Here is a 27,978-nt window from a genome sequence, read left to right on the forward strand (position 1 = left end):
TTGTCCTACTTCTATTAATTTTATTGCCCTACTTCTATTAATTTAATAATATAAAATTATGTATATTTCCATTTATTTACTCTATTTTACAAATTTACATAAAGTTTCATTCTTATTTTATATACAAATGACGTTTTTTGCAGTTAAAGCATAATATTTCTCACATGAAGGATCCTCTACCTTACGTGACAAAGATTTCCTTTTTTAAGAAAGGTAGAATGACATCATATTTATAAAGAATTTTTATATTAGGTTATTTACTTTGGTTACCGATTTCAATACTAAATTTTTCTGCAAAATCGAACTTTAAATTGCCAAAAAATATGATCTGAGCAATATACATATGTACGTACATGTTATTTTATCTTTTTCATGTATTGTTAAAACTTATATATTTAATAAAGATATACAAAAATACTACTCGTAATTATGGTAAATTAGAAATTTAAATTTTAGATTGAACGACTTTAGATGCTTCGTTGTCATGTTTTTGTAAAAATCCAATTATTTTTTGTGCCACTGGTTTTGCATTGTTCAGATGCAAATGATGTGTTCCCATAGGATACATATAACTCTCAAAGTTTTTATTGTTGGCCAACATATATTCATCGAGCTCACTAGCTTTGGCGCTAGGATTTGTGGACTCTCCACCTTTGATTACTAAATAAGGTATTGTTTTCTTGCAAATGCGTTTTGCCATTTCTAAAGCCATTCCAGTGTTGGGATTAAATTCTAGCAAATATTTCACACGACCGTCTCTTGAAAAATAATACTTGTCTGGATATAGCTCCGATTTTGAGATGTTTCGTTCTAAAATAAATTTGCAATTTTCCAACTCGACTGACTTTTGGGAACCCTCATAAAGAAGAGTTTCACATTGTTTGAATGTATAACTTGGTGGTTCTGAACTTTCAGAAGCATTTAAAAGTCGTTCATTATCGCTGAGGGCCTTTTCAGTCACATGTGCCAATAATGTTGGCACGACGCTTGTTGGCCAATACACATTTTTAATTATATCCAAACTTATGACCATATCAACACGATCCGGACAAAATGCAGCAAAATGAAAACAAACCGAACCGCCCATCGAGTGACCCATTAAGCTGACTTTTTCCCATTTATAGGTTTGCATTACACGTAAAATTACGCGAACATATTCAATATTGTGGTAAAGAATTCCCGCAGGCAAATGACTGGAATGTCCGTGGCCGGGTAAATCAATGCATAGTAGGCTGCGATATGGAGCTATTAGTGGCGCCAATTTGGCAAATGTCCCGCAGTTATCTTGCCAACCGTGCAAAGCTAAAATAGGCCTTTCATTTTGGTCACCATACCAACGTCCTGAAATATAACCCCATGGAACTTGTATTCGAACCTCGCTGAACTGCAATTATAGAAAAATAAGATTAAAGAAAATACGTTAATATTATCTATATTCAAAGATAAGAAAGCATCGATAAGAGATTATTCGATTATTTTTGTATTTCTTTGAAACAAAGTTCGACTCAATTAATTATACAATATACATAAAAAAAGTTGACATTTTAGATTCTAATTTGCAATTTTTTTAAATAGTCGACTAAAAACTACGAGCTCACTGATTTATTAGACTGATCTTTAAAAGCCCTTTCGTTGCGACCTTTGTAACTTGCGCCTTTCTCACAAGTAAACGTCTACTTACGGTAATCGACACATCCGTTATATTATCCATTCCCGTTACTAACTAACTCACGACTTTGAGCAAACATAAACAAATACCCATATTTTGTAAACATTGTGACAGTGCTGCCAAATGTTTGCAATGGAATTTATTGGCTGTAGAATGACATTTCCAGTGATAACAACTACACTGTTTCCGTTTCGGTTAATATACCCTTTTCATGGACCATTAATATTAGGTGTGTCTGGTTACTTTTCCTGCAGAAATTGTCCAGCAACATCTTTCTGAGATAGTAAGGTAGTTTTATTCTCTTTTGCAAGGAAAATGCGAAAAGTAAACAGACGGGATTCCTGCAGAAGCTTGTAATCACGCTAGAAGAATATAGGTAGATGCATCAACGCTTGGAAACATTGATATTTCAAAATTTTTAAAGTGTTTTGTCAAAAATAAATAGGTTTGTACATGGTACAATGAATACAAGGTAGGCCAACTTTGAAAAAATTGCAAGTATAGAGGTCTACCTGTTTGGCTTGTAATGTCAGAATTACTATCAAAACTACAAAAAAGCAAACAACTTTTTGCATCGATTTTGAATAAATAATTTAAAACCGCGAAATCTGTATGAAAGGTCGAAATTTCTTTTCAAAATCATGTTCTGTATATCTCTTATGTTTTATTTCGCGACAAAAACTGTATGTTTTATTTTCGTCGCAATAAGAATTTTGAAAACATCCGAATTTGAATATTTTCTGAACAATTTTTTTATTATTGAAAAGAATACACACACATAAACAAATAAAGTTGACATATTAAGCCAGAAAAATAAAAAATTAAAATACCCCAACATACCAAAATGACTTGAGAATAATATTACAATAAGCTTATGAACATAAGCCTTAAGCTTGAGAAAATCTTGAGAAAACATTGAAAAATGTTTGTGTAACAAGTATAGAATAATCGAAATGGAACCCTTACTTATAAGCTTATACTTGAAATTGTAGAATAAGCTTACGAAAATAATATTATATAAAGCTTATTTTTGTAATATTATAAAATATTTATTTATTTTTAATCATTTTACACATTTTTTTTCTTCGATGGACATCCCAGCTGTCACTGCCTCCTGTTTCCTTGATACCCTGACGCTTTCTTCTCCCTTATTTGAGCTTCTGCATCTTTTCCACTAGTACTACACTTCTATTGAATTCCTGCAACTTTTTTGATCCATCCTATCTGAAATGAGATTGAAATGATATATAGCACAGAGTACCAGATTTGTTATTCATTATTACCTTAAGAATTCGGTCCGGAAATGGGTCCTACATTCGCGTTATTTTGCGTTTTAGCAAAAGAAAATTTTTAGCTAACAATTTTCACAAAAAATTAAAACTAATTTGTCAACAAACGATTTGAGAAAAGTTTGTGAAACATAATTTCTATTTTTATAATAATTTCTATTTTTATAATATTATTCTCAAGCTGTATTGTATTTTTGGTATGTTGGGACAATACAAATTAAAAATACAATACAGCTTGAGAATAATATTATGAAAATAGTTTATCGTAAGAATTCCTCAACAATGCTAGAGAAAAACTTTTTTGCACAAACTTTTCTCAAATCTGTCCTTTGTTGACAAATTTGTTTTGATTTTTTTTTTTTTGTGAAAATTGTCGACAAAAAAAATATTTTCTTTGGTTAAAATCAAAATCACGCGAATTTAAGACCCATTTCTGGACGAAACTCTAAGGTAATGATGAATAATAAATCTGGGAATCTGTAGTGTATATTATTTCAATCTCATTCCAGAATAGAGGCGTCAAAAAGTTGCAAGAATTCAAGAGAAGTGAAGAATTAGTGGAGGAGATGCGGAAGCTCAAATAAGGGGAAAGAAAGCATCTAGGTATCAATGCAACAGGAGGCAGCGACAGCTAGGATAGCGATCAATGAATGAAATGTGTAAAATAATTAAAAAAAAATTAAAAAATAAATATTTTATACCATTGAAAAAATAAGCTTGATATAATATTACTTTCGTAAGCTTATTCTGCAATTACAAGAATAAGCTTATGAATAAGGGTTCCCTTTCGATTTTTCTATAATTGTTAAACAAGCATTTCTCAATACATTCTCAAGATTTTCTCAAGCTTAAGGCTTATTTTTGAAAGCTTATTAAAATATTATTCTCAAGTCAATTTGGTATGTTGGGGTAGTTCTGCCCTACCTTGAAGTCATTGTACCATGGGTTTGTATATGTTTTCCTATACAACGCCTATAGTATTTAGCTTCTTCAGAAAACGTAAAACGCTATTTTTTCCGGTTTGAAATCACTTTTGTTTTTGCAAGTGAAATTTTATTTGTATGGAAACTTGTAACTTTAAAACAGACTCAAAACACTTTGGAATAATAAATAAATAAAATAATTATCTTAAGATATGTTGAATATGTATGGTAGAATGCTGTTTAATAAATTAATCATTAATTAATATTTTAGGGGCAGGTACAAAAATTCAGCACTAGAAACAATTGCCATAGATTTTATAGAAAGCCACCAGGACCTAGCGAGGGGCTATATCAAAGATGATTGAGTGGTTGCCGAAACAAGTTAGTCACAACATACCGAACGTACAGTGTACGTTAAAAAAATGTGTCACAATAAAAAGAAAAATGAAAAAAACTGGCGGTGGTCATTTCAACAAATGTATGCTCAGTGAAATTGAGGAATCCACTGCAATTTTTCTTTTTGCACAAAAAACTCTTTTAAGCAGAATTTTTACACTTCTACAATATTTTCTAATTATGTTCATTCATTCATTCCTTCTTTCATTCCCCTTATGTCACCATATTGAACGTATAATGTTGCCATATTTACCCTAAACTCGTAGCTCACAGTCGTACGAAATCTGAAGAAGCTAAAACAAAAACGAACGATTTTGAATTGCGGAATTCATACCATTTCGATACGATTTTGTGACATGCCTGATATTCTTATTCGCGTTATGATTACTGAAACTGTTGACTCTTTTAGGGGGATATTCTGAAGGAGTGGGCCAATATTGTCCATATGACATGCCATATATAGACTATATCGACTACTTCCGTCAACATTTATGAGATATGGAAAATGTTAAAGTATTGGGATATATAAAACTTAAGCCAGCAAAAAACGTTTTATGTATTCCCATACTACATTTGAAAGGACTCGTTGCAAACCATAGTGGGGGAGGTACCAGAAGCGGTAGGGCGATATCTATCATATTCACACCACATCTTGTATTAGTAAAAATATTAAGTGTGAAATTTCAAGAGAAATATTGTGACAATCGGACTCTTTCACATTTTGTAAGAGTTATAATTATTTAAAAATTTGACCCTTGTGGGGGAGGTACTTGATGGAGTGGGCCTATATTATCCATTTTCACACCTCAATTAGCACTGATAAAAATGTTTTCACTTTTTCATTTTGAACTGCTTAAAACACGTTATGAAAGCTTTGCACTGCATTGCACTGCTTCTAATTGCTTTGATCTAGCAGTCTCAAATGTTCTTCTTCTAGTATTCATTTTGAAAAATTCCTGCGAATTTTGCTTAGACGTTTTTTTTTTTAAAAAAAATTGATAACTTTGATTTCAATTTACCACCTATAGGTGCTTTTAGTTTGTTTTTAAGAAAATCTTTTTTAATCCAGTTAATACCTATCTTTTTGATAGATTTCTTAATTTATCAATCATGCTTTTATGTGGCAAATAAGTTGATTTCAAAACTCAATTTTGTTTATTGTAATGGGGATGTTAAAAATGTCCGAATAAGGGCACATACAAAATGTTGATGCAAAATAAGAGAATACAAAACCAAAAACTCTTATACCATTCACTCAAACCGAAATTGCTCATTTCTTCGCATACTTTTTGTGTTATTTCGACGAAACCGTTAGAAGCGGTTATAACAGAGTTTTTACATACATACTTTGTCTTATTTACTTACATAGCTATGACTGACTGACTTTGCACAACCATTAGCATTTCGTTTTTAGTCTAAAGCTTGGTTTTGTCCTGTAAAGTGCAATATGTCTGTGATTGTGATTGTTCATTTGTGATTGTCCCATATTGTTGCTCAATTGGTGATTTTAACTTAAAAGCCTCTTGTACTGTTTTATTATATTGATCTATAATAAAATTTGTTCAAACTATCGGGGAAAAAGTTATTGATCACATACGACAATAATTTTTGTGTATGTGTCCGTCATATTGTGACTGTCCCCCGTACGGTTTGTGGAAAAGTATCAAAATTATTATATAAGATAACAAGAATGTAAATGACATCGGTGTGTGATGTAAAATTTGGAGATGAAAATGCAATTATTTCACATGTAAAATGCATGCGGGAGATCAAGTACAGGAACAAAATAAAAAAGTTCTAGCGTTGCGTGCAGCCGTGGAAGTTCAACAGGACTTGGCTGAAACGAGTACACTGCAAACGGAAATCGTTTGGGACGTGTAAGTTTTTTATTTTCTTTTTTTTTTTTTTAATATTTGTTCCTATTTTCTATCCACATTTGCTATGTAGATTGGGTCCCGATCAAGAAGATGTTTTGCGCAAGAAATTGGAGTATATGTTTCCGGATGATAGAACGGTTTATACATCCAAACAAGATATACGGCGAGCACGAAGGCATAATGTTAACGTCAAGGAAATCCGAGCTAAATTGTTTCAAAATATTTGGCAACAGAGTAAGTTTAAAAATAATTGTAGTGTTTTATTTTGAGAATTTGAGAAAATAAGTCTATTTTTACCAAAAATGTAGCGTGTTGTCATAAAGTTTAAAAAGTGAAGCAGAAGACCTATAGCCTCATTTTTGCCATTTTTGAGACTGTTGTACGTGAAGGCTATTTGATACAATGGTACGGTACCAAAACACATCTGACTTAAATACACACAGAAATTCTAGGGGAAATTAGCACACGCCTATAGTTGCGTTTTGTTTTGAAACTCTAATGCCTTGGGTAAAAAACAATCTACCCGCCAAAGACGCAAGAAATTCAGTCTCTCAACTCCATATGAAGACTTTATAATGGTTTAACCTCAGTGTTGCTCAAAATAGATTTGCTCTATACTTTATATTATATCATGTACTTTATATTATATTTATATATTTCCAAATTATTTTCGTTTTATAGGGAAGTTTACAAATGGCGTTCTACTACACTCTATTATATACGTAATAGTGACATCAGATACTGATGTGAAAAATGCAAAATATTCACATAATTATACCATACATCCTATATTTCGTACAAGACGATGTCTAAGTAAGTTGTGCATTGTACCACTTGAGTGATAGCTGTTAAAAATAAAAACTAATTTCTTTTTATTTTATATTTTTCCAGATTCGAACAGCAGTTCGGGCTGCTGTATGATATTTATAGACGAACAGTCTCGTATATATCAAAATTGGAATGATTTTGTGAATAATAATGAATTGCCTATTGGCGCTATGGTTGCACCTGCCAACGGATGCTATTACTTGGACGATAACAACACGGTATGTTAAGTACGTATTCTTTCACGTTCGTCACAATATTTTACTAAAAATACATGTTTAGATATATACCCAGCAAAAATACTATTTACAAATCAGGTTACGAACCCACGATTTTGTCAAGGGTATGTCGCACAAAAAAAAATAAGTTATTTTCTGGCCATTAAATTCCGATAAATAAGTAATTATTTAACCACATTTAGTGACCAAAGTAGATAAATAATCATTTATCTAATTGACTTTGCGACATACCATTGTTAAAATAATGACTTGGAAACAGGATTTGTAACGAATAATTTCACTGGGTACAATGAAATCAAGGTAGGACATGGCTACCAAACGATTTTAATTTCTTTATTTGCTTGTCTGAACATATAAAATTAGTGGTGTATGTATTCTTTTTAATTATATGGAAATATATAAAAAAATTTCAGTTGCATGGCCTATACAGGGTGAGATAAAAAAAACTGCAACAATGTCAAACGCCGTAATTTTTATTTATTTTTTTTTTTTTAATTTTATTGAATGATAGTAAATATTGTCGGAAATAGCATCACATTTTAGAATAATTTTGTATTTGTTCGCATTGGTCACCTTTGACACGAATTATGGCCTTCAAACGGCCAATGAAACCGTCACACGCTGCCCGAATGTTGCTCTGCGATATTTGGCCATTTGTGGCGAAGCGTTTGCTTGAGGTGATCGACACTTTGGTATTTTTTAGTGCAACCTTACTTTCCAAAATACTCCAGACACAATAGTCCAACGGATTGGTATTCGGAGATTTTGGTGGTCATTGTGCGCTGGAAATGAAGCAAGGAACCTCATTTTGTAACCATTCTTGGGTGGCGCGTGCTGAGTCCTGTTGTAATGTCCAAGGTCTGTGGCCAAAATATTTGCGTGCCCAAGGCTTTAATACACCCTCCAGAATATTTTCGTGATAATATTCGCCATTTATTCTGATGCCACGGTCGATTAATACGAACGGCTGTTATGGCGGCCCACACCATCACCATGGCCGACGCTTGAGTTCTGGTGGCAAGTAAACACGATCATTTTCTTTGTTTGTTTACAAACTGCTGGACAACTGTGGAGAATGTTTTCTCATCGGAGAAAACCAAATTCGGAATTTCACCACTTTAGGCCATGCGAAGCTACTCTTTAGCTCTTTTGAGTCTAATTTCTTTCCTTTGCGGTGTAAGTTCTTGCACTTTTTGGAATTCCAATGGCTTTACCCCGAGCTCATTTTTCAATATTTGCCGAATGGAATAATACGATATGTTCAGCTCTCGATCCATTTTTCGGCGGGTTTCGATCAAGTCGGTTCTTTTCTTTTCGAACCATTTCTGCTGATGTTGCTGTTTTCTTTCGTCCACTTCCATGACGTCGGGCTACGCTACCAGTATCACGGTAATGAACGATGGTACGAGACACAAAATATTTATTTACATTTAAGTGCTGGAGTGCTCTAACGATAGCCACTTGTGGTTTTCCAGCCAAATATCAAGAAATCACACTATCACGCTTGAATTCAATTACGAATAACTTTTTCTCTGGAAACTTCTCACTAAAATGCTTTTGTACGCTTGTAAACAATATAATGAGCTGTCACTGGAATTTTTTTAAAAGCTGTTGGACGAGTGGCTTGGAAATGACAGCCGTCAGAAGTTGGTTGCTGTTTTTTCATCTAATCCTGTGTAAGGTCGTTTACAAGGTCCATGGCCCATGACCTATGCGTTGTCGAACAGTAAGCCCGTCTGACAACCAAATTTCCTGCCAAATACATAATCGTGATTTGATATTTCAAGCAAGTCAAATCACAATGGTGTCAAAACTACTAAGTTTATTGTCAAAAGTAATCTTCTTGGCCGATCTTATAAATAGGTCTTGTTCAGTTGCATCAAAACACTTCTTACAACGTACCAATGGACAAAACTTACCCTTTTTGTGACGAAATAAATATTTTTATATTTTTTATTCAAAACCACTTTTTGCATTTGTTTTGGTGTAACTCTTACATTTCAGATAGTCATCTTTATTTGCAATTTTCTGTGACTTGCCTTGCAATTTTCTCTGACCTTGCCTTCATTGTACCATGCACAGTACTATTTTCCACTTTTTTCAAGGCATTGTTTTCAACAGATTTTTCTTCTCATTTGCTATCAATTATAGGTGCAACTAGAGTGTGGTCTGACGCCGGCGTATTATAAAAAAGGTTTGGCAAGAATGGATGCAGTCTTCTCAGCGGTCTCTGCAGTTGGCCAGGCTTCTTCTTTGGTTCATCCTATGTTTTCTCTATTAACCATTGGCGCCAAGACCTATGAGACATTACGAGATTATCAAAAAATGTCCGATAAAGTTAAGCATGGCACTGCAACAAAGACTTCGGCCAATTTGAATTTAAGCGGAAACGTCATATGTTTGACATCGTCAGTTGCAACTTTTGGAGCCTACATGGTAGTTCCAAATGGCGGTTCTCTTTCGTTTGTAAGTATTGTCTTAATATAAATAAAAACACAATAATATAATCTGTTCGATTTTTCATCCAGCTGTACAAAAAAATAATTCTGCTGAATAAGACGAAATGAAAGGAACAATCTATTACAAGATTCTGTTGTGAATATTGATAAATACCAAAATACCGAAAATTTTATTCCTCAATATGTGTAGAATCTGAGAAAAATAGATTAATTAAAGAATTTCTTTCTGAAGATATGGTATGCATTTTTCAAGATAAATAAATTAGAAAATTAGAAAATTATTTTTACGTGACATATATATATAAATATACGCTCAACATATGGCTGATTATATGCGTGTATATAAAATACATACTAAAGCCAGGATCTTCTCGAAAGGTATTTCAATAAAAAGTTCTTCATTAGTATTATTTTTTTTTGACCATGAAGAATAAGGATGTTCTTAAAAATTTCAGGTTTATTTACAGGAAGTCCTTAGAAACATTCAGGTAGCAAAGTCAAAAGCATTTTACATTTTTTTAAAATTTTATTGAATGAAAGCAAAAAATGTCGGAATTATCATCAAATTTTAAAATAAGTCTAGATTTGTTCGAATTGGTCAACTTTATATGGCCTTAAAAAAATTAACGGCCAATGAAACCGTCACACGCTGCCGGAATGTTGCTCTGTGGTATTTTGGCCCGGGACTGGAAAGAAAATAGACTCAAAAGTGCTAAAGAGTTGCTTCGCTTGGCCGAAAGTGGTGATCTGCCGAATTTGGTTTTCTCCGATGAGAAAACATTCGTTGTCCAGCAGTTTGTAAACAAACAAAATGATCGTTTTCACTTGCCAAAGAGGTCAGCTGAAAATGTGCACCTTCGGTTGGCCACCAGAACTCAAGCGCCGGCCATGATGTGGATGGGGGCCGCCATAACAGCCGATGGTCGCTCTCCGCTCGTATTAATCGACCGTGGCATCAGAATAAATGTCGAATATTATCGCGAAAATATTCTGCAGCGTGTATTAAAGCCTTGGCCACGCGCTTAGCTCGCGCCGCCCAAGAATGGTTACAAAATGAGGTTCCTCGCTTCATTTCCAGTACACAACGACCACCAAAATCTCCGGAAAGCAATACGTTGGACTATTGTGTCTGGAGTATTTTGGAAAGCAAGGTTGGCACTAAAAAATACCAAAGTGTCGATCACCTCAAGCAAACGCTTCGCCGGGAATGGGCCAAAATACGGCAGAGCAACATTCGGGCAGTATGTGACGGTTTCATTGGCCGTTTGAAGGCCATAATTCGTGCCAAAGGTAACCAGTTCAAACAAATCTAAACTTATTCTAAAATAGAACAGTGTTGGCTTGTTAGTATTTTGTTGTTGCAAAATGTTCAGGCTTAATCCCTTTATTGTTGTTTTTTAAAAAACAATGTTTATTAGTGAAGAACGATGGTAATATTTACCAGAGGGTAAGGCAGGAAGTACCTAGGTTTCGGAAAGAGTCACCAATCCTCATCAGTTCCCTTGTTTTTTGTCTATGAAAAAATTTTTTTAGAATTTTATTTTTATGTGATTCTTTGGTTCCTGATGAACTTATAGAAGAAGATGAACTTATAGATATGTAAAATTGCTGTCCGATTTGTTCTCAAACTTGGTACATTTCAATATTTCTTTCAATATAAGATCTAATTTGAAAACGAGATACTTGGGCCAACGTCTTTCAGTACTCTCATAACACGTGGAATAGTGTCCGATTATCTGCAAAATTCTTGTATCTCAATATTTTTCTTCATACTATATTTCTCGTGATATATACATCCGTTCATTCTGATACATTATGGCAAACTAGGCAAAGTCCAACCGTAACCGTAATATAAGCAAACTGAAGACAACCGATATGCTGAGGATTTCTCTATGCCGATAAACAACAAACAACAAAATGTTGATACATTTTGTAATGTAAGATCTAACGTGAATATGGTCCAGAACGTCCCTATCGTAATATAAACAAACTAAAATCCTCCCTTTTACTGAAGATATATCTGTCGCTAAACTGTCTGATGTTTCGTAATATAGAAATATATTATGATACATTTTCTGATGTACATATTTAGTTTATGTGTTAAGTTATAAAAAGGTTTATTTAAATGGAAAATTACAAAGACCACTCACTTATCTGCATTTCTTGTATATTATCTGATTTTCAGACAACAAACATGTCAATTCAAGCGATTAATAGCGCAGCAACTTTAATAAATTGCACCAAATTTATATTAACAACTTACGACATATTTACGGTAATATATTTAACTTTTATATTCTTTTTTTATAATGTTTATAACAGGTTATTTTGATCTCAGCGTTATTTCAGCGATGAAGATGACCTTCAGTTTAGCGATCTCGTAGCATTTGGTTCTTCATTATTATTATTAACCAATTCCGTTAATAATATGGTTATAACATCCCAATTGGGAAATATCGGAGGAAATTCATTGAGGTCTTTGTTACAAACTAAAATAAAGTAAGTCTTATCGAGCAAACAAACTTAGATAAAACTACTTGAACTATTAAATTGATTTGACAAGTATTTTACTGAAATAACAAGTAAAAAACATTAAGTTCGGCCCTCCACCTTAGGGTAAAGGAAACATTAGAACCCATTATGACCCACAAATACCAATTTGTAGACATATTCGTGAGAAAATGTGGCAAAATCATCAAAATATCGAATATCGGGAGGTACCGCTATATGGGGCTATACAAAAACGTGAACCTATACATACAATGTTTCGCCAACGGAGCTAGAACCCATTAGGACACACAAATACCAATTTTTAGACAAATCCGCGAAGAAATGTTACAAGAATCATCATAATATTGGCTGTATCGTGATTTCAACAGACAGACAGACAGACAGACAAACAGACGGACATCGTTAAATCGACTTGGAATTTTATGCTGATTATGAATATATACTTTATGGGGTCTACGACGAATATTTAGGGAAGTTGCAAACGGAATGACAAAGTTAATATACCCTCCTTTCCAAGGTGGAGGGTATAAAAAAGTTGAGTAGCTATTTGTGTTAATGATAATAATAATTGTATTGTGTTGAAAGTTAGCTGTAATAGGTTTTCCCATTATTCGAACTGCGTTTTGTGAAGAAATTGGGAAACTGGAATAAACGCCCAATTGTTTAGCTACCTAAAAGTACTTCCTAGATATTATATTATTAATTAATTATTAATCGCTATATAACATTGTATTAACCATAACTTTTTAACATTTTTGTAGAGCTGGTCTTTCATTGGTGGCAGAAGAAGCAATACGCCTAACGATGCAAAGTGGTGATAGTTTTGACCTTTTGCGTATGGTTAATGATATACCATTCAGAGACATTCTACGTTCAATGCATACCATTTGTGAAAATCTAACACCAACTGGCTTCCTAACAACTATCTCGGCTATCGGTACAGCAGTTCTCGAAATGGCACCTGGTCTGGTAGTTGAAGTAACAAATAAAGAGATTACTCAGCTTAACTTTATTGAATTGGCCAAAGTCTATGGTTCGAAGTTTGTCAAGCATATTGCAAACGCCAACAGTCTTATGGATGTCCTTAATGGAATGGGCATATATTTTTCAGAGGCCGTGACACAATTGATTTTCAATCAAGCGCGTCTATTTGTCGATACCTGTGTCGATGTGATCGACGAACAGCAGAACACGTTCTTAACAACGGAAATGATCATTTTCAAAATGTTTTCGTTTGCGGTGAAGAACTACAAGGATTTGAGCTATGAGTATTTGGATAATAAGAGGGATGAACTAATACAGGGTGTCACAGAATATTTCCAGTCATTCAATCCGAAACCGCATCAATCGTCGTTATCGGAGACTGAAAGCGGTTCAAAACGCGCTTGTGATGTTTGTTGTGGTTATTATTTTTTAGTCGAATTATAAATGAATAGAGGAGGAAGATGTGAATGTAAATGTGCTGTGATTGTCAATGATTTCTTTTCTTTTTTCTTCAGTTTGTGATTGTGATTCTCTTTCTTAACTTAGGCATTAATTATTTAAGTATTCTGGTTATCAATTCTTTGTAATTTTGATTTGCTAACGAATGTGGCACACGTCGATCGAGCAAATCAAAAATTAATAATTATATTCTATATTGTGATAATTTTAGTTAGTAACGTATAATAATAAATAATAAAGTAATGATTCGATATTCAAAGTCAAAGTTGTTGTCATTTATTTGATAATTGTCCTGATTTTTAAAATTAGTTGTAAAACGCAAAAAAAAACGAGATGCCTTTATCCTCAGCCATATGGCTACAGAGGGTATATATCATTTGATAGGTCAAAACGTGCCTAGTCGAAATAACGGTTTTAGACCGTAGGTCTCTTTGGACCAAATCCGTTTCAGGACATTTGGAGTCGATCTAGCGATGTCCGTCCGCCTGTCTGGTTGGCTGGTGCGCACGATAACTCTCGAAGGGTGTATCCGATTTGGTCAAAACTTGGTACATCGTAATATTTTTGTCAAACTTAGGTCGAGTTCGGGATGGGCAATATTGGTCCACTGCTACTGGTACCACTCCCACAAAAGGCCGAAACTTTTAAAAAAGAGAAACGATAGTCCGATTTTGCTCCATCTTTGCAATTCCTAATATTTGTGTTTGTGCTACGTTGAGTGCGAAAATGGACAATATCGGTCTACTCCATCGAGTTCCTCCCCCACAAAGAGTCAAAATTTTGAATAATTACATCTCTTATAAAATGTGATGTATGAGTCCGATTGTCTTCAAATTTCACACATCCCAATGTTTTTAACAAAAGTTCTGGTGTTAAAATGGAAGATATCGGCTCACTCCTTCTGATAGCACCCCCACAAAGGGTCGAAATTTTCAAAAATATATATTTTTTTCTGCATTGAAATTATCATTTTTATAAAGAAAAGATGTGTTAAATAAAAAAATATTAAGAAAATATTTAAAATTTCGTGTTTTTACAAAAAAAATATTCAAGCCTAGGGACCTTAAAAATATTTTCTTACATAAAAGGTTTGGCATCATAGCATGACATTTTATTGACATATTATAAAGGAATGCCGGAGCCTCTCTCGAAGCTAATCCTTTTATATATAATACTAGCTGAACCCGGTGCGTTTCGCTACCCCTTTTGATTTTATATGCATTTAAAATTTTATATACGACTATTTGTTGGTTAAAAAAAATAAAACAAATTCAAAAATTAAAAAACCTAATTATTGTAATACTTTAAAGCGTAAACAAACAAAAAGCTCGGCCTACCAACGCTTGAACATGCCAGGAACAGCTGGACATGAGAAAATCAGGAACATGCCAAATTTAGTCCGTATACACGAAGAGTTTGTCCTTCTGATTTATTAATTTCATAGCAAATGTCAAGCGTGCAGGAAACTGCAATCTTTTGAAGTTGAGTGGCATTTCTGTTGCAATTAAAGAATTCGAGATAGCAACATATTTCCCCGCAATAATCGTATCCTTAATTAAATTGTTGTGTAGTTTTCTACTGTTACCCTAATACCATTGCAAATGCGTCAATACTGCTTAATAAAACATATCCCAATCTTTACACCAAAATCCGTCACACCTTCCACATTTCATTGAAATTGGAGGTACATACCGTTTTTGGTGCATCAGACATGTGAAATCGTCTGAGAATATATATGGGAGCTATATCCAAACCTCAACCGATTTCAACATACATAACTTGGCAATTTTTTTTTTTTGGTTCCAAATTCTGTCGCTGGATGCATCAAATGTGCAAAATATGGAAGCTATATTCAAATCTAAACCGATTTCAATATAATTTGGCAAATATATTTTCTCAAATCAAATCCCGTCACGATATCGTGACATAACATAATTTCCACTACCAGTGTCATCTATTGAAGAAAAGTAATGTCCCATCTTATTGTATAATATGTCTTTGACTACATATTGTGTTTGGGGCATCAATAAAACGAAATCGGACGAAAATATATACAGGGTGAGATGAAAAAACTGCAAACAACTTCAGACTGCTGTTAAAATTATTCCAGTGACAGCTCATCATATTTTTTACAAGCGTACAAAAGCATTTTGGTGAGAATTTTCCAGAAAAAAAGTTATTCGTGATGGAATTCAAGCGTGATAGTGTGACTTCTTTATATTTGGCTGGAAAACCACAAATGGCTATCGTTAGAGCACTCCAGCATTTATGTGTGAATAAATCTTTTGTGTTTCGTACCATCGCTCGTTACCGTGATACTAGCGTAGCGTAGCCCGGCGTCAAGGAAGTGGACGGAAGAAAACAGCAACATCAGCAGAAATGATTCGAAAAATAAAGAAGCGACTTGAACGAAACCCGCGTCGCAGTGACCGAAAAATGGCTCGTGAGCTGAACATATCGTAATATTCCTTTCGTCAAATATTGAAAAATGAGCTCAGGGTAAAGCCATTGAAATTCCAAAAAGTGAAAAAACTTACATCGCAATTGAAAGAAAATAGACTCAAAAGCTAAAGTGTTTCTTCGCTAGGCCGAAAGTGGTGAACTGCCGAATTTGGTTTTCTCCGATGAGAAAACATTCGTTGGCCAGCAGTTTGTAAACAAACAAAGAAAATGATTGTGTTTACTTGCCAAAGAGGTCAGCTGAAAATTTCCACCTTCGATTGGCCACCAGAACTCAAGCGCCGGCCATGGTGATAGTGTGCGCCACCGACAGCCGATGGTCACTCTCCGCTCGTATTAATCGACCGTGACATCAGAATAAATGCCGAATATTATCGCGAAAATATTCTGGAGGATGTATTAAAGCCTTGGACACGCAAACATTTTGGGCGCAGACCTTGGACATTCCAACAGGACTTAGCACGCGCCAGCCAAGAATGGTTGCAAAATGAGGTTCCCAGCTTCATTTCCAACGCACAATGGCTACCAAAATCTCCGGATACCAATCCTTTGGACTATTGGTCTGGAGTATATTGAAAAGCAAGGTTGGCACTAAAAAATACCAAAGTGTCGATCACCTCAAGCAAACGCTTCGCCGGAAATGGGCCAAAATACCGCAAAGCAACATTCGCGTGTGATGGTTTCATTGACCGTTTGAAAGTCATAATTCGTGCCAAAGGTGTCCAATTCAAACAAATCTAAACTTAATCTAAAATTTGATGCTATTTCCGACATTTTTTGCTTTCATTTAATAAAATTAAAAAAAAAAATTAAAAATTATGGCGTTTGACTTCACACCCTGTATTCTTCATACTTCCTTGAAACAAAAATCCTACACCACTAAGGCGATTCTGCTACTCACTTTTTACGTTAGCGACAAATATTGCTAAACTATAAAGCCAAAATTATGAATGAAAAGTGTATATAAAAGTTAACTGCGCTGTTTGTATGAATATTTTGCACAAACTTCTCTCTATTATTTGCAGGAAAATTTCGTGACTTACCAAAATGATAGGAATTTTATTTTCTCCGATATTTGTCCGTAACTCAAAAAATGAGTGTGATAATCAGACACCATACAGACACCAAGTAAACAGACATACTTAATGTGTTTAGACAACAAGAGAAGACAGCTTGTTTTTTGTTTTCGCATCAAATTTTGACAGCTTGAAACAGCTGTGTTTTAATTAAACCGGCCCTTTGGCAGATATGGCAAGCTCTTTTGTGCGGACAGCCGCTTTGTTGTTTATTAAATTTTAATAATGAGCTGGTTGATAACTTTATTGGCTAAATTGTTATTTATTGTGAATACCGCAAAATCAGAGGGAAATTTATATACAGTGGCAAAATGTCCAGGATTGGATGTTGCGCAGATCCGGCAGTTCACGCAGCAAAATGAAATATCATTGATTTTCTACTACACTCGCTGGAGTGCTGATAGCCTGCATGCACTGGAGGAATACAATGATGTGGCAATGTACTATGGCGATAAGGTGTTCTTCTCATCTGTTGACTGTTGGCATCTGTCATGTAATTGCTCCAGAGCACTGGGGCCTGGTGTAGGATCTAGTCCAAATAAATGGCCCACTTTAATGGCCTATTATGGCAGACGTGGTCAGCTTCAAGTACAATACCATGGCTTGTGGTCATTTAGGGGAATTCAACAATTCATTGATAACCTATTGCATCCCCTGAAGAGGTTTTCAACAGTGGAATCAATGCAGCAAGCACACCAATTGTCGGACGCCCTAATAATGGGTGTATTTCAAACGCCTAATTGCAAGGAATATAAACACTATCTAATGGCATCTTTAAAGTGGTTAGAGAGTGATCCGCTTAGAACCTATGTATTTGGAGTAGATTTTGTAACAAACACAAGTGAAGCTAGTGGGATTCTAAAGTACGATCACATTCCAGATCTAATCTATATGGGTTCATCAGGAATTAAGAAATTTAGCGATGTTGGTGGCTATTTATGGAATGCAAGTCATATTTTGTTATGGCTGCACAGGGAGCTGAAAGAAGATCTTACAAACTTGCATGGCTATTCGACTCCCATAACCATTGCCCAAAAGTTACAGGAGAATCCAGTTTTAGCTGTATTCGTAAATGATGCATACCGTTTCTATGGCTATATGGAAAAACTCATCAACACGAGAAGCTTATTAAGCTGCAATACAAAACCCTTTATATGCTCGAGAGTGACGAAAAATAAAGAACGTAGGGATGTTAATGTCCAGCAACTGGACATTGAACAACTGTTCCAAATTTCTACGGATGACAAGAATTCTTATTGCAACGTTAATAAGGTATTGAATAAAAATCTTGGCTATTATTATGCTATTAACAAGTACTTAACAAATATAATGCCAAATTTGGCGTATCCTTTTAAAAATGGAAACAGTGACATTGCTAAATCAGACATTGAAAAATTGGCCGATTTCCATTACACTACTAAATGTTTAGACAGTGACCCCAGAATTTCGAATTCTCTGCAAATAATTACTGCGAAATATTTGCAAAATCTAATTGATAATCATAAAATGTTGTATAATAGTAATCACACACTTTCAGTTGTTTTATTAGATACTGATAGTTACAAAGATTATTTGCAAAATCTTGATATAGAGACAAATAAATTTAGTTTAGCCACAACTTTTATTGTGGACGTTAAGCAGGAAGGCATTTTTCCTTTGGCGTATGATTTCGACATTGAAACCCTTAAAGAATTTATACAGCAATATTACAAACATAATTTATTGCCATATTTTAGAAACGAACATATCAATGGCTATGGTTCGACAGTCAAAACTCAAATGCCGTCTCAAGACAATACCCACAACTTCGAAGTCAAATCATTAAATCGTCTATTGTTGCTTAATAGTTTACAGTATGCACATAATCAGACTCTTGTACTTCTTGTTCACACCCCCGAATGTGCACTATGTGGCAGTTTGCAACATACATTTATACAACTATCTGGGGCTCTGCGACACATGTCTCCTGAATTGCAATTCGCCCGGATAAATGCCCATTTGAATGATTTACCATGGCAATTCAATATGGCCTCTCTTCCTGCCCTTTTGGTATTTCCCAAACATCGTTATGGCGATTCACGTCTATTTCCATCAAATTTAAAACCCGACTTTAAAAATGTTTTCGGTTTTATTCTGAAGCAGATTCCCGCTGAAGATCAAATCAAGACGACTGTATCATTTTGTCAAAGTCGCATATTAAATACTCTAAATACGCAATCTTGTTGGCGTTTCGCTAAAAACTTGTTAACACAACATATTGACAGACATTTGCATTATTGGGAGCTATTCGAAAACGAACGAAATGTAATATTCGAGAGTTTGCGTGCCTTCAAAGATATAAGTTTAGATGTACAACGTAATTTGAATTTGTAGTAGTGTAACTTTGTAGAAAAATGGTCTCGTATTTATAATGGAATAAATAATATAAGCAATGTTAAAACAACCATGTTGGGTCTTTTCTTTAAACACAGTTGATGATACATTGTTATTTATGTTTCTATACCCCGTATTAGTGTGTAACAGAGTAAACTATGGTAAGTATAAATTATTAATCATAAAAATTATTTGGCAAATCGTTTTAAAAATGGAAACAGTGAAATTGCTAAATCAGACATTGAAAATTTGGCCCAATTCCATTACACTACTAAATGTTTAGTTGTGCAATTCTGGAACTCATCATTTTGCATAAATTACTTGCGATTTTTACAAGAAGGTGCGCTGTTTTTGCTTTATTTTCATGGCTCCACGACATATCATATTGCCTACAAGAAAAATCAAGTTCGAATAACTTAATGTTGTTTTTTAATTTTTTCCGCTATTGAGAAAATTTTGGTAACAGTGATGAGAGTTTTCAGGGATAGACTCGTAATTTTACTGAAGATTTTACAAAAATGGAAAGGTGTTGCTGTTCCGGGTACTATAAAAAGCTTAGTTCTCTAGCTAAATGTTGAATACCCTTAGCTTACATTTTCTTTTTTAGAACATTTTCGAAAATACATTCAGGTCCTTATGTATTAATTAATAGGATTTCTATGGAATGGACGTCTTTAAAATATCCAATGTTCACTTGCAATTATGGAACAGTGGGGAAAGGAATTCACAGCCTTAATCTTTGATAAGCGAAGTTTTTTCCTTCCCAAAAAGCGAAGGTCGTTCTTATAAATAAATATTAACTTTGTCATTCCGTTTGTAACTCTTCGAAATATTTGTAATAGACCCTTCAAAGTATATATATTCTGGATCAGTGTAAAATTCTAAGACGATCTATCACGCTATCTTTCGAGATAGAGATAGAAGACTAAAATTTTGCATACATGCATAGTTTACCGGTAGGCAGGTTTAGTTCGTCGGTCCACGTTTTCGTATAGCCCCTGTATAACGGAACCTCCCGACATTCGGTATTTTGTTGATTTTAGCGACATTATTTTCGGAATTGTTTCAAATTTAGTATTTGAAGTTCGTAATGGGTACTACAGTTTATGACAAAATTTCGTAAGCAGGTCCACGTCAGAACATTTATAAATTGTGCATATGAGTGCTTATGCGAAATTAAGGGACATAGCCATGGTATTAAAAACGTAGATTAAAATAAAATCACCTAATAGAAAATCAAAGATAAATTACGTATGGACTCCTTTGTCAGTTTGATATGTATGAAATTATTTTGCTTTGATAAATAAATAATTTTGCTGTTAAAAGTTTTCATAAAGGGATGCCAGAGCCGCACCCGAATGCTGCTGGAGTTTCCCCTTATAAATTGACATTAATATGCCTAGCCATGATGGCAAGCTTCTTATGTAGCCTAGCCTTAAAATATAAAGGGTATATATTTTAAACTCCATTATTTATTATATATTTTTATTAAAAATGTGTGTGTTCGTTTTAAAATGGACAACAGTTGGCCTTACCGTTTTGCGTTGTAAATATAAGTAGATCTTGGTCATCTCCACGGAGAGGAGCACTGCAATTACTTCCAATACAGCAGTGATCTTTTTAGCCAACACAGCAGTGGAATGTCAACATAGATGTAATTCATCAACTTTGTATATTATTGTTTTCGATCAGAAGTTGATATTGTTTTCTGGCATCATTTAAAGCCGCAGTTATCTCTTGAAAAGTATCACGCAAGCCATCATAATCTAGAACTCCTATGCAGCTAATTGATGCCTTCTTATACAAAATATATGCTAGTTGTCGTCGTTGGAAAATAAATACAATGGGAACTTTTTGATCTTGACATATACTCTTGATTGCAGAAATGGTTTCATCTAGACCAGCTAAGTATAAAGATTTTCTATTTATTTTGTACATAAACAATCAAGTGGGCACTAACATACCTTCGCCTTCACAACGTTCACAATCCGTTGCGATAATCACCAGCTTTACTTTATTTACGGAAAGAAAATTATGTACTTCTCTGAAGCCCACAACAAAACGTCGATGTGCTTTTGCTTTTATTTGATTCTGTGCATAGGCTCTTCTCTGAAAACGATTCAACTCCCGTAACAAATGCTCCGTGTATTTTTCCAAAACCGGAGTGGTACAATTTTCACAATACCTGAATAATTATGGTTTCATAAAGTTTTTACTCGAAATTATATTTGATATTAACCTACTCTCGAAAACGGTTTGAATGTATACGGTTCTTAATTCCACTCACTTCTGATTGTTTATTGCATCCTGAAGCTATAGTGAGGGTTTGTAATTGATTAGAAATTTGTGTCTCAATTTCATTTTGTAATTCTTCCTTTACTATTTGTTGTTCTCTCTTTATTTGTCGATATCGCAAAATGGATTTCTTTAGACGGTTTATTTTCTTTTTGTGACCGTTTTCCCGCTGCTTTCCTCTTTTTTTAAAGGCCGGTCTAATTCGCACGTCCACAATCCGTTTGGAGTTTTTGGGTTTGCCTTTGCAGATCTTAACATTTGACTTAGGTTTCACAAACTCCAACAAACTGAAACCACTGTTACTGGTCAATCGTTTGTATTTCGCATTACGGATTTTAGCAACTCTAGTACTCGGAGAACTGTTGCTAGATTGATGTATACTCTCAAATGTTTCATGGTCAATAAGATTAAATTTTCCCGACATAAGTTGTGGTCGATTGAAAACCTGGAAGGCGAGGACTTATGAAAACAGGACGATCAAACAAACAATACTTACCTTAGAGGATTTTTTTTGTTTTTGTTTCTTCTTTCTATGCTACTAAGAAGCACAAAGCAAATACAAATATTTGTTTAGAAATAATGCAAAAGCAAATTAGAAACAACATATGATTTATTTCGGAGATGCATATAGCCATGTTTAGACTGGCCATAATATGTTGATTTGACTTGAAAATTGAGAAACCATGGTAGAATAATACAGGTAACAGCAAGTGTTGTCGTATAACAATCGTAACAACAACCACATACAAATTTGTTTTTGTACGTAATACAAGTGTCAGAGTTATATGTCCAAATATGTAAACAAAGTTATTAATTTTCTAAAAATTATTTTAATTTCATATATACTTTTTAGGAATTTAGATTATTAAATTTAAAATGCAGAAGAATTTTTCCTCAATTATCTGGTTTGAATGCTTTATTATCTTACCTTTCCAAAATGCTACAATTTGTGCTTATACTTTTTTCGGGTCCAGAGATATGGGTCTTTACATCCGCATAACCCGATTCTCTAACCAGTTCATTAAAATTATGTTTCCAATAAAAAAGGGTTTATTTCGCGTAGCAGTCGTTAGAGTTACAATTTGGCATAGATTTCGTTTTCCCCCATAATGGATCCTTTTTTGATTTTTTGGGGTTTTATAAAAAAGTCAAAAAAGGGTCCAAAAAAATTATAATTACTATAATGTGACCACTTGTTGGATAGATATTTTCATAAGCTTTTCAACGATATTGTCTATATCGGGTAATAGGATCCGGGTCCAGTCAGGGTCTTGAACCTGGACTTTTGGGTCAAAAATCTGTGGTCCCGGGTCCGTCTCCCAAGAAAAAAATAGTTTCACGGGATCAGGGAAAACCACTGGAAAAAAATTTGGAAAAATTTAAGAGTTTTTACTAAACTAGAGTTAAAGGCATGTTTACGTTAGAGCTTTTTTCCGGGTTAGCCTTCGTTATGACGATTTATTTGAGGTATATACAATGGAATTGACAATTTAAACCGACTGGGGTTTCCAAATCCTTTACAACAGACCAAAGGTAACAGAGTTTTAAAAAGGTCCCAAATTGCAACTTTAGTCATTTAACTGTAACCCTGATGATAGGTACATTGCAAATGAATTTTGTAATTACCCGAATAAAATACCAAAATAATGATTACCCGGTATTTAATCATTGTGTTGAAATACCCGGTAAAGACATCTCTAGTCATACTATCTAAAGCTAAAGTACCCTCTCTTTGCTTATTTATATTTTAAGATTTTAGGAAAAGGTGACACAATGGCCAAAAGACAAAAACCAAAAATAGTAGAAACCATTCTCCAGTACGATGAGAAATTAACAAAGAAATTTGTGGGCTTTTTACTTAGTCAAACGACCCTCAAATCTTTGAAAACACACTGCAAAGCATTAGAGATCTCCTGCAATGGAATTGTCTGGCTGGCATCTTGGATTGGGCTTATTTGGCTTTTGAGCGATAAGGACCTCTATGAATCTCAATTGAATATGCTGGTGGGACTGATTTTCGATATTATAGTTATTGCCGTAATGAAAGCGGCGTTTAGACGCAGAAGACCAACGGCTTGTAATGATATGATGCAACTTGGACCTGATAAATTTAGCTTCCCGTCTGGCCATGCATCCAGAGCTGTTTTTGTTGCCACGTTCTTTATACTGTTAAGTCCCGTTTCAGCGATTTGGTGGATGCCGCTCTTGGCTTGGTCCAGTGCTGTGTGTATGTCGCGTATCATTATCCAACGTCACTATATCCTTGACGTTGTAGCCGGCATGTTGGTTGGCTTATTAGAGGCCGGTGTTATGTGCATTTTGTGGATTGGGAAGGACACTGCTCAAAGTATAATTGCCTCAATGTCAAGTGATAATTTGCCTGGAGGAGAAGATGAATAACGAAACGCGTAGACTTCTTTTTTATTCGTCATCTAAAATATAACATTTTTGACTGTAAATATGTACCTATACATTTGTTTTTTTTTTTATATGTATGTATTTACGTATAATTAAAAAAATAAGACGAGAAAATAAAATAGCTACATTTTTTATATTGTGGTTAGCCCCGTCATTTCATGGTTAAATATAGATTTTTAACATCTTAAAGCACGATAGTAAATGGTTCTTTCCCGGTCTCGAATAGTTTCTTGATTAAGTCAATTTTCTTCACAGTAGTATCCAAGAAGTTCCTTAAGTCTTTGCAATCTGAAAAAAGAAACGATCTGAAACAGTAATTACCTACTTTACAATTTAGCGTAATAAGTTTAATATAAAACTGGCAATCAATCCAATAATACAGTGGCATACCAAGGCTTCTTATCTCGCTGATACTAAATTGTAGAAAACTTCTGAGCATTCTCACGAAATTTACCTACACAGTGTTTCTCCATTGTTGTCTGAACTTTTGAGTAACAATGTTTTACAAATATTAAAAAAATATCGAGTAGTATTGAGCTCACAATTTTCCCCTTCCCCTTTGCAGTCTTTTGTCGATTTGCGCCAAAATCGTTTGAAACTCACCTATATAGTGTTTGTTCGGTTCGATATAGTAGTTAATTTGTTAAAAAATCGAACTTCTGCTGATTTACATTAGGCAATTATAATTGCGGCAAATAATTGACAAAATAACTTGGTATGAATTAATGTTCATATTACTTACCAAATAATATGCCGCATATGAGTATGGATTTAATTCTTGCTGGAAATTTATCGTTGTTAATCAAAGTAGAAAGGAAGGGAGGTTCAACGAGTTCTTTGAGGATATCACAGTTTACTGTTAACTCCAATTGCGGATTTTCAGACAGTAAATCGAGCCAAGTGTTAAATGAAAATTTAAACAAGTTCTTGGTAATATTCAATTTTTTCAGATGCGTTGATAAACATGTTGATGAAATTGGTTCCTCCGGGTAACCTTCCAGTGATAGAGTTTTTAATCCAGAATGCTGTAAAAGTTTTGAAAAATCATTGAGCATTCCACATTTGGTGAGTGTTAAGTCGTGTAGTTTTGAAAGGCACAGCAAGTCTTGAATATTTGCAGCATTTTCAGTAATAGTAAGAATTTTCAAATTTGGCATATACTGATGAAGATTTTTGATATTTTTATAGCAATTGGGCCACTGCAATATTTTTAAATTGGGAAAACTTTTTTCGAATGCATTAACAAATTGTTCAGCATTTAAATCCAATTCCAATTGCTGCATTGAATTCGAATGTATTGTTTGGCTGAAATTTCCCGAATATTTCGTCCTTAACGTGGTAAATTGTCTAAGGTTCATTTCATTAAGAATTTTCTCGAGGTGAGTGGCAGATAGACCTTCGCAACACTTGAGGCTCAGTTGACGAAGATTTGCTAGTATTACAAAATCACTTATACGGATGTCTGCCAAGGATAAACTGCAAAGTTGTGTACAATGTGTGGAGATCAAATCGAAAAACTGCGCGTTAATAATAACTGTAGATGAAAGAGGGTAACCGCCAATGCTAAGTTCTGCTAAACTTTGGAATGACTTTAAAAACGTTTTGGTAAATTTGCAAAACTCTTCATTTTGAACAAAAAACCGTACACTCAGCTTTTTTAATGGGTCCATTGCGCATGGATGTGATTTCTCGTTTTCTTCCTCCTCATTCTCCTTAAGGTATTTGGCACTTGCAATGTTATCCTTTCGAAAATCACTGCATAAATATCCATCGACATCTGAGTAAATGGCCATATTCAAATATAATTCTTCAGTGGGTAAATTTCGTACAATATCTCGTAGATGCCGATAATTATATAAATGCATGTCTGAATTGTAAAGGGTGGAACTTATTACCCTAAACGACTTTAGATTTCTAATTTGAGCTATAGTTTTAACATTAATGTCGTGGCCAATAATCAGGGTTTGTAGTTTAGCATTTACACAATTTTCCAGCGACAGCACCTCTAAGTTGGGACAATTTTCGGATACGATTTTTATATCGTAATTCGATACGATAACACCAATCAAACTGAGAGATGTTAATGTCTTTAAATTTTGCAAATCATTGTGGCATCCCAAATATTCCATATCTTGATATGAACCACATCCACATTGTAACTCAAAATGTTTGATATTGCCTGTATTTAGAGCTAGAAACTCTTTCAAATAATTTGTTTTCAATAAATGGCTTCTTTTGGTCACGTGTTCGCTGGATACGGCCGTTATAAGACTTATGCGGGACTCCTTTAGGATTTTCACGTGACAATATATTTGCTTCCAAACAAAATGCAAAACTATATTTTTAAAATTTTCACAGGCACGTGACAAATTCAAGTGGTCGTCCAATTCCAGGTATGATAAGATATGCTTGGCTATGTCCAAATTTTCCATCAAACATTCCAAATTCAACCACTGCATTTTACACATTCCATTATTTTTGTTTTCAATTGTTAACATTTCGCCAGAAAACTGATTGCTGTATTGGCACCTATGGGAATCAATGAAAGCCAAGGAATTAGCAACAACAAAAACAGTAACAAGTGAATCATGTTTGAGATCAGGTTAATACAATCAAGGTCAATTGTACTAAACGCTACACAGTGGGCATAAATTATTTCGATCATTTGCATGAAAAACCAAAAATAAATGTATTTAAAACTAAAATCATTTTATGGGTTTCTCTTTCAAATTATTGGTTCCAGAATCAACAGGTTGGTCAAAGATCGCAAGTGGAAAATGTTACTAAATTGTTGTGACATTGTATCGCATATTAGAAATTCAGTCCAATTTCACATTTTATGAAGATTAACTCCCAAGGTTAATTGAATCCAGTGGGTTCATTTAGTGTGTTTGGATAAGCCCTTAGGAGTATATAAAGGTTAACTAACGTATACGTACACAACCAAAAGATAATACAAACAAGTTAAATAGTATCAGTCGGTTTTCCCGACAGATGTATGCCAATCCCACGGCAGCGGGTTCTACGATACCGGATTGACCCGAAACAACAAGATTCCAGTTTCGGCCAGCGGCTGCCAACCCAGTATGTACATGTTTGTGTTTGTTTATTTTTCTGCATTGGGAGCAGCATATCCCGGAATGCTTGCTCCGGATTTTATTGGTCCGTGCCGGGATTGAGGAAAACCCCGGACCTTGGTTCTGCTCGGTTTGTCAGAACGTCATCCACCACAGATCTGTCTCGGTGCGATGTAATGGATGCAGAGAGTGGGTGCACTTCAAGAACTGTTCCGGATTAAGGCGTTTGCGAGACTACAGCGAAAGGGATTATGTTGCGACTTGCTGCAGTAACGTAGTCCCCAGCGAGTCCTCTTCTTCGTCGTCCTCGTCAGAGACGTCGTCGGAGTATGGCACTCCACCGCAGTCTCCAGAACAGCAACCAACACCGCAGCACCTAACGCCACATGTTGCTGTTCCAACTCCGGATTGTGCATCATTCTTGCAATTCAATTGCAACGGACTTCGAGGCAAAATAGATGAGATAGTGGAATTTATGAGTCGGAGGAATATTAAGATCGCAGCGGTGCAGGAAACCAAGCTGAATGAAAATTGCAGCCTACAACGTTGTTATGGTTACAACGTACTAAGGAAGGATCGCACCAGAAGTGGAGGTGGGGGATTAGCGTTCCTGTTACACCATTCTGTTCAGTACAGACCTATCTCGCT

The 27,978-nt window shown here is 34.6% G+C and overlaps 6 protein-coding genes across 9 annotated transcripts; 3 read left to right on the forward strand and 3 right to left on the reverse strand.

Moving 5' to 3' along the window:
* Positions 1-56: 56 nt before the first annotated feature.
* On the reverse strand, positions 57-21,216 carry LOC101893156 (probable serine hydrolase). 2 transcript variants are annotated; one of them, XM_059131821.1, is made up of 2 exons: positions 21,076-21,216; positions 57-1,384 (listed from the first exon to the last, which is right to left on the reverse strand). In XM_059131821.1, the coding sequence occupies exons 1-2, from the start codon at positions 21,109-21,111 to the stop codon at positions 446-448; spliced, it is 975 nt and encodes a 324-aa protein (XP_058987804.1). In that variant the 5' UTR covers positions 21,112-21,216; the 3' UTR covers positions 57-445. The 2 variants fall into 2 exon arrangements, with proteins under 2 accessions (XP_058987804.1, XP_005187556.1); XM_005187499.4 differs by lacking the exon at positions 21,076-21,216 and adding an exon at positions 1,682-1,814.
* Positions 5,682-13,890, forward strand: LOC101895154 (uncharacterized). Of its 2 annotated transcripts, XM_005187511.4 has the most exons (8): positions 5,682-6,154; positions 6,225-6,388; positions 6,836-6,967; positions 7,046-7,200; positions 9,370-9,684; positions 11,863-11,952; positions 12,016-12,176; positions 12,950-13,890. In XM_005187511.4, exons 1-8 carry the CDS (start codon positions 6,033-6,035, stop codon positions 13,614-13,616), a joined length of 1,806 nt encoding a protein of 601 aa, XP_005187568.2. In that variant the 5' UTR covers positions 5,682-6,032; the 3' UTR covers positions 13,617-13,890. The 2 variants fall into 2 exon arrangements, with proteins under 2 accessions (XP_005187568.2, XP_019893754.1); XM_020038195.1 differs by lacking the exon at positions 9,370-9,684.
* Positions 17,315-19,610, forward strand: LOC101894990 (uncharacterized). The gene has a single exon (XM_005187510.4). The coding sequence runs from the start codon at positions 17,393-17,395 to the stop codon at positions 19,538-19,540; it is 2,148 nt and encodes a 715-aa protein (XP_005187567.1). The 5' UTR covers positions 17,315-17,392; the 3' UTR covers positions 19,541-19,610.
* On the reverse strand, positions 21,203-22,466 carry LOC101894823 (selenocysteine insertion sequence-binding protein 2). 2 transcript variants are annotated; one of them, XM_005187509.4, is made up of 4 exons: positions 22,332-22,466; positions 21,784-22,280; positions 21,505-21,725; positions 21,203-21,444 (listed from the first exon to the last, which is right to left on the reverse strand). In XM_005187509.4, exons 2-4 carry the CDS (start codon positions 22,257-22,259, stop codon positions 21,203-21,205), a joined length of 939 nt encoding a protein of 312 aa, XP_005187566.1. In that variant the 5' UTR covers positions 22,260-22,280; positions 22,332-22,466. The 2 variants fall into 2 exon arrangements, with proteins under 2 accessions (XP_005187566.1, XP_019893756.1); XM_020038197.2 differs by lacking the exon at positions 22,332-22,466 and having other exon boundaries at positions 21,784-22,325.
* A 1,055-nt stretch (positions 22,467-23,521) lies between these two features.
* Positions 23,522-24,387, forward strand: LOC101892978 (polyisoprenoid diphosphate/phosphate phosphohydrolase PLPP6). Its single transcript, XM_005187498.4, has one exon. The coding sequence runs from the start codon at positions 23,609-23,611 to the stop codon at positions 24,233-24,235; it is 627 nt and encodes a 208-aa protein (XP_005187555.1). The 5' UTR covers positions 23,522-23,608; the 3' UTR covers positions 24,236-24,387.
* LOC109613421 (uncharacterized) lies at positions 24,319-27,193 on the reverse strand. The gene is made up of 2 exons (XM_020038196.2): positions 24,996-27,193; positions 24,319-24,541 (listed from the first exon to the last, which is right to left on the reverse strand). Exons 1-2 carry the CDS (start codon positions 26,749-26,751, stop codon positions 24,438-24,440), a joined length of 1,860 nt encoding a protein of 619 aa, XP_019893755.1. The 5' UTR covers positions 26,752-27,193; the 3' UTR covers positions 24,319-24,437.
* Positions 27,194-27,978: the final 785 nt, after the last annotated feature.

The sequence above is a fragment of the Musca domestica genome, unplaced genomic scaffold (assembly GCF_030504385.1).
Source record: "Musca domestica strain aabys unplaced genomic scaffold, Musca_domestica.polishedcontigs.V.1.1 9, whole genome shotgun sequence".
Lineage (NCBI taxonomy): Eukaryota > Metazoa > Arthropoda > Insecta > Diptera > Muscidae > Musca > Musca domestica.

Coding starts and splice junctions, on each gene's coding strand:
- LOC101892978 (XM_005187498.4), top strand. CDS start 23,609: ATGGCCAAAAGACAAAAACCAAAAATAGTAGAAACCATTCTCCAGTAC.
- LOC101895154 (XM_005187511.4), top strand. CDS start 6,033: ATGCATGCGGGAGATCAAGTACAGGAACAAAATAAAAAAGTTCTAGCG. Junction 6,155..6,224: donor ACGGAAATCGTTTGGGACGT/GTAAGTTTTTTA, acceptor TTTGCTATGTAG/ATTGGGTCCCGATCAAGAAG. Junction 6,389..6,835: donor TCAAAATATTTGGCAACAGA/GTAAGTTTAAAA, acceptor TTCGTTTTATAG/GGAAGTTTACAAATGGCGTT.
- LOC101894823 (XM_005187509.4), bottom strand. CDS start 22,259: ATGTCGGGAAAATTTAATCTTATTGACCATGAAACATTTGAGAGTATA. Junction 21,726..21,783: donor CATTCAAACCGTTTTCGAGA/GTAGGTTAATAT, acceptor ATAATTATTCAG/GTATTGTGAAAATTGTACCA. Junction 21,445..21,504: donor TGAACGTTGTGAAGGCGAAG/GTATGTTAGTGC, acceptor CTTTATACTTAG/CTGGTCTAGATGAAACCATT.
- LOC101893156 (XM_059131821.1), bottom strand. CDS start 21,111: ATGACCAAGATCTACTTATATTTACAACGCAAAACG. Junction 1,385..21,075: donor TATATTTACAACGCAAAACG/GTAAGGCCAACT, acceptor CTATAATTGCAG/TTCAGCGAGGTTCGAATACA.
- LOC109613421 (XM_020038196.2), bottom strand. CDS start 26,751: ATGTTAACAATTGAAAACAAAAATAATGGAATGTGTAAAATGCAGTGG. Junction 24,542..24,995: donor CATATGCGGCATATTATTTG/GTAAGTAATATG, acceptor TTCTTTTTTCAG/ATTGCAAAGACTTAAGGAAC.
- LOC101894990 (XM_005187510.4), top strand. CDS start 17,393: ATGAGCTGGTTGATAACTTTATTGGCTAAATTGTTATTTATTGTGAAT.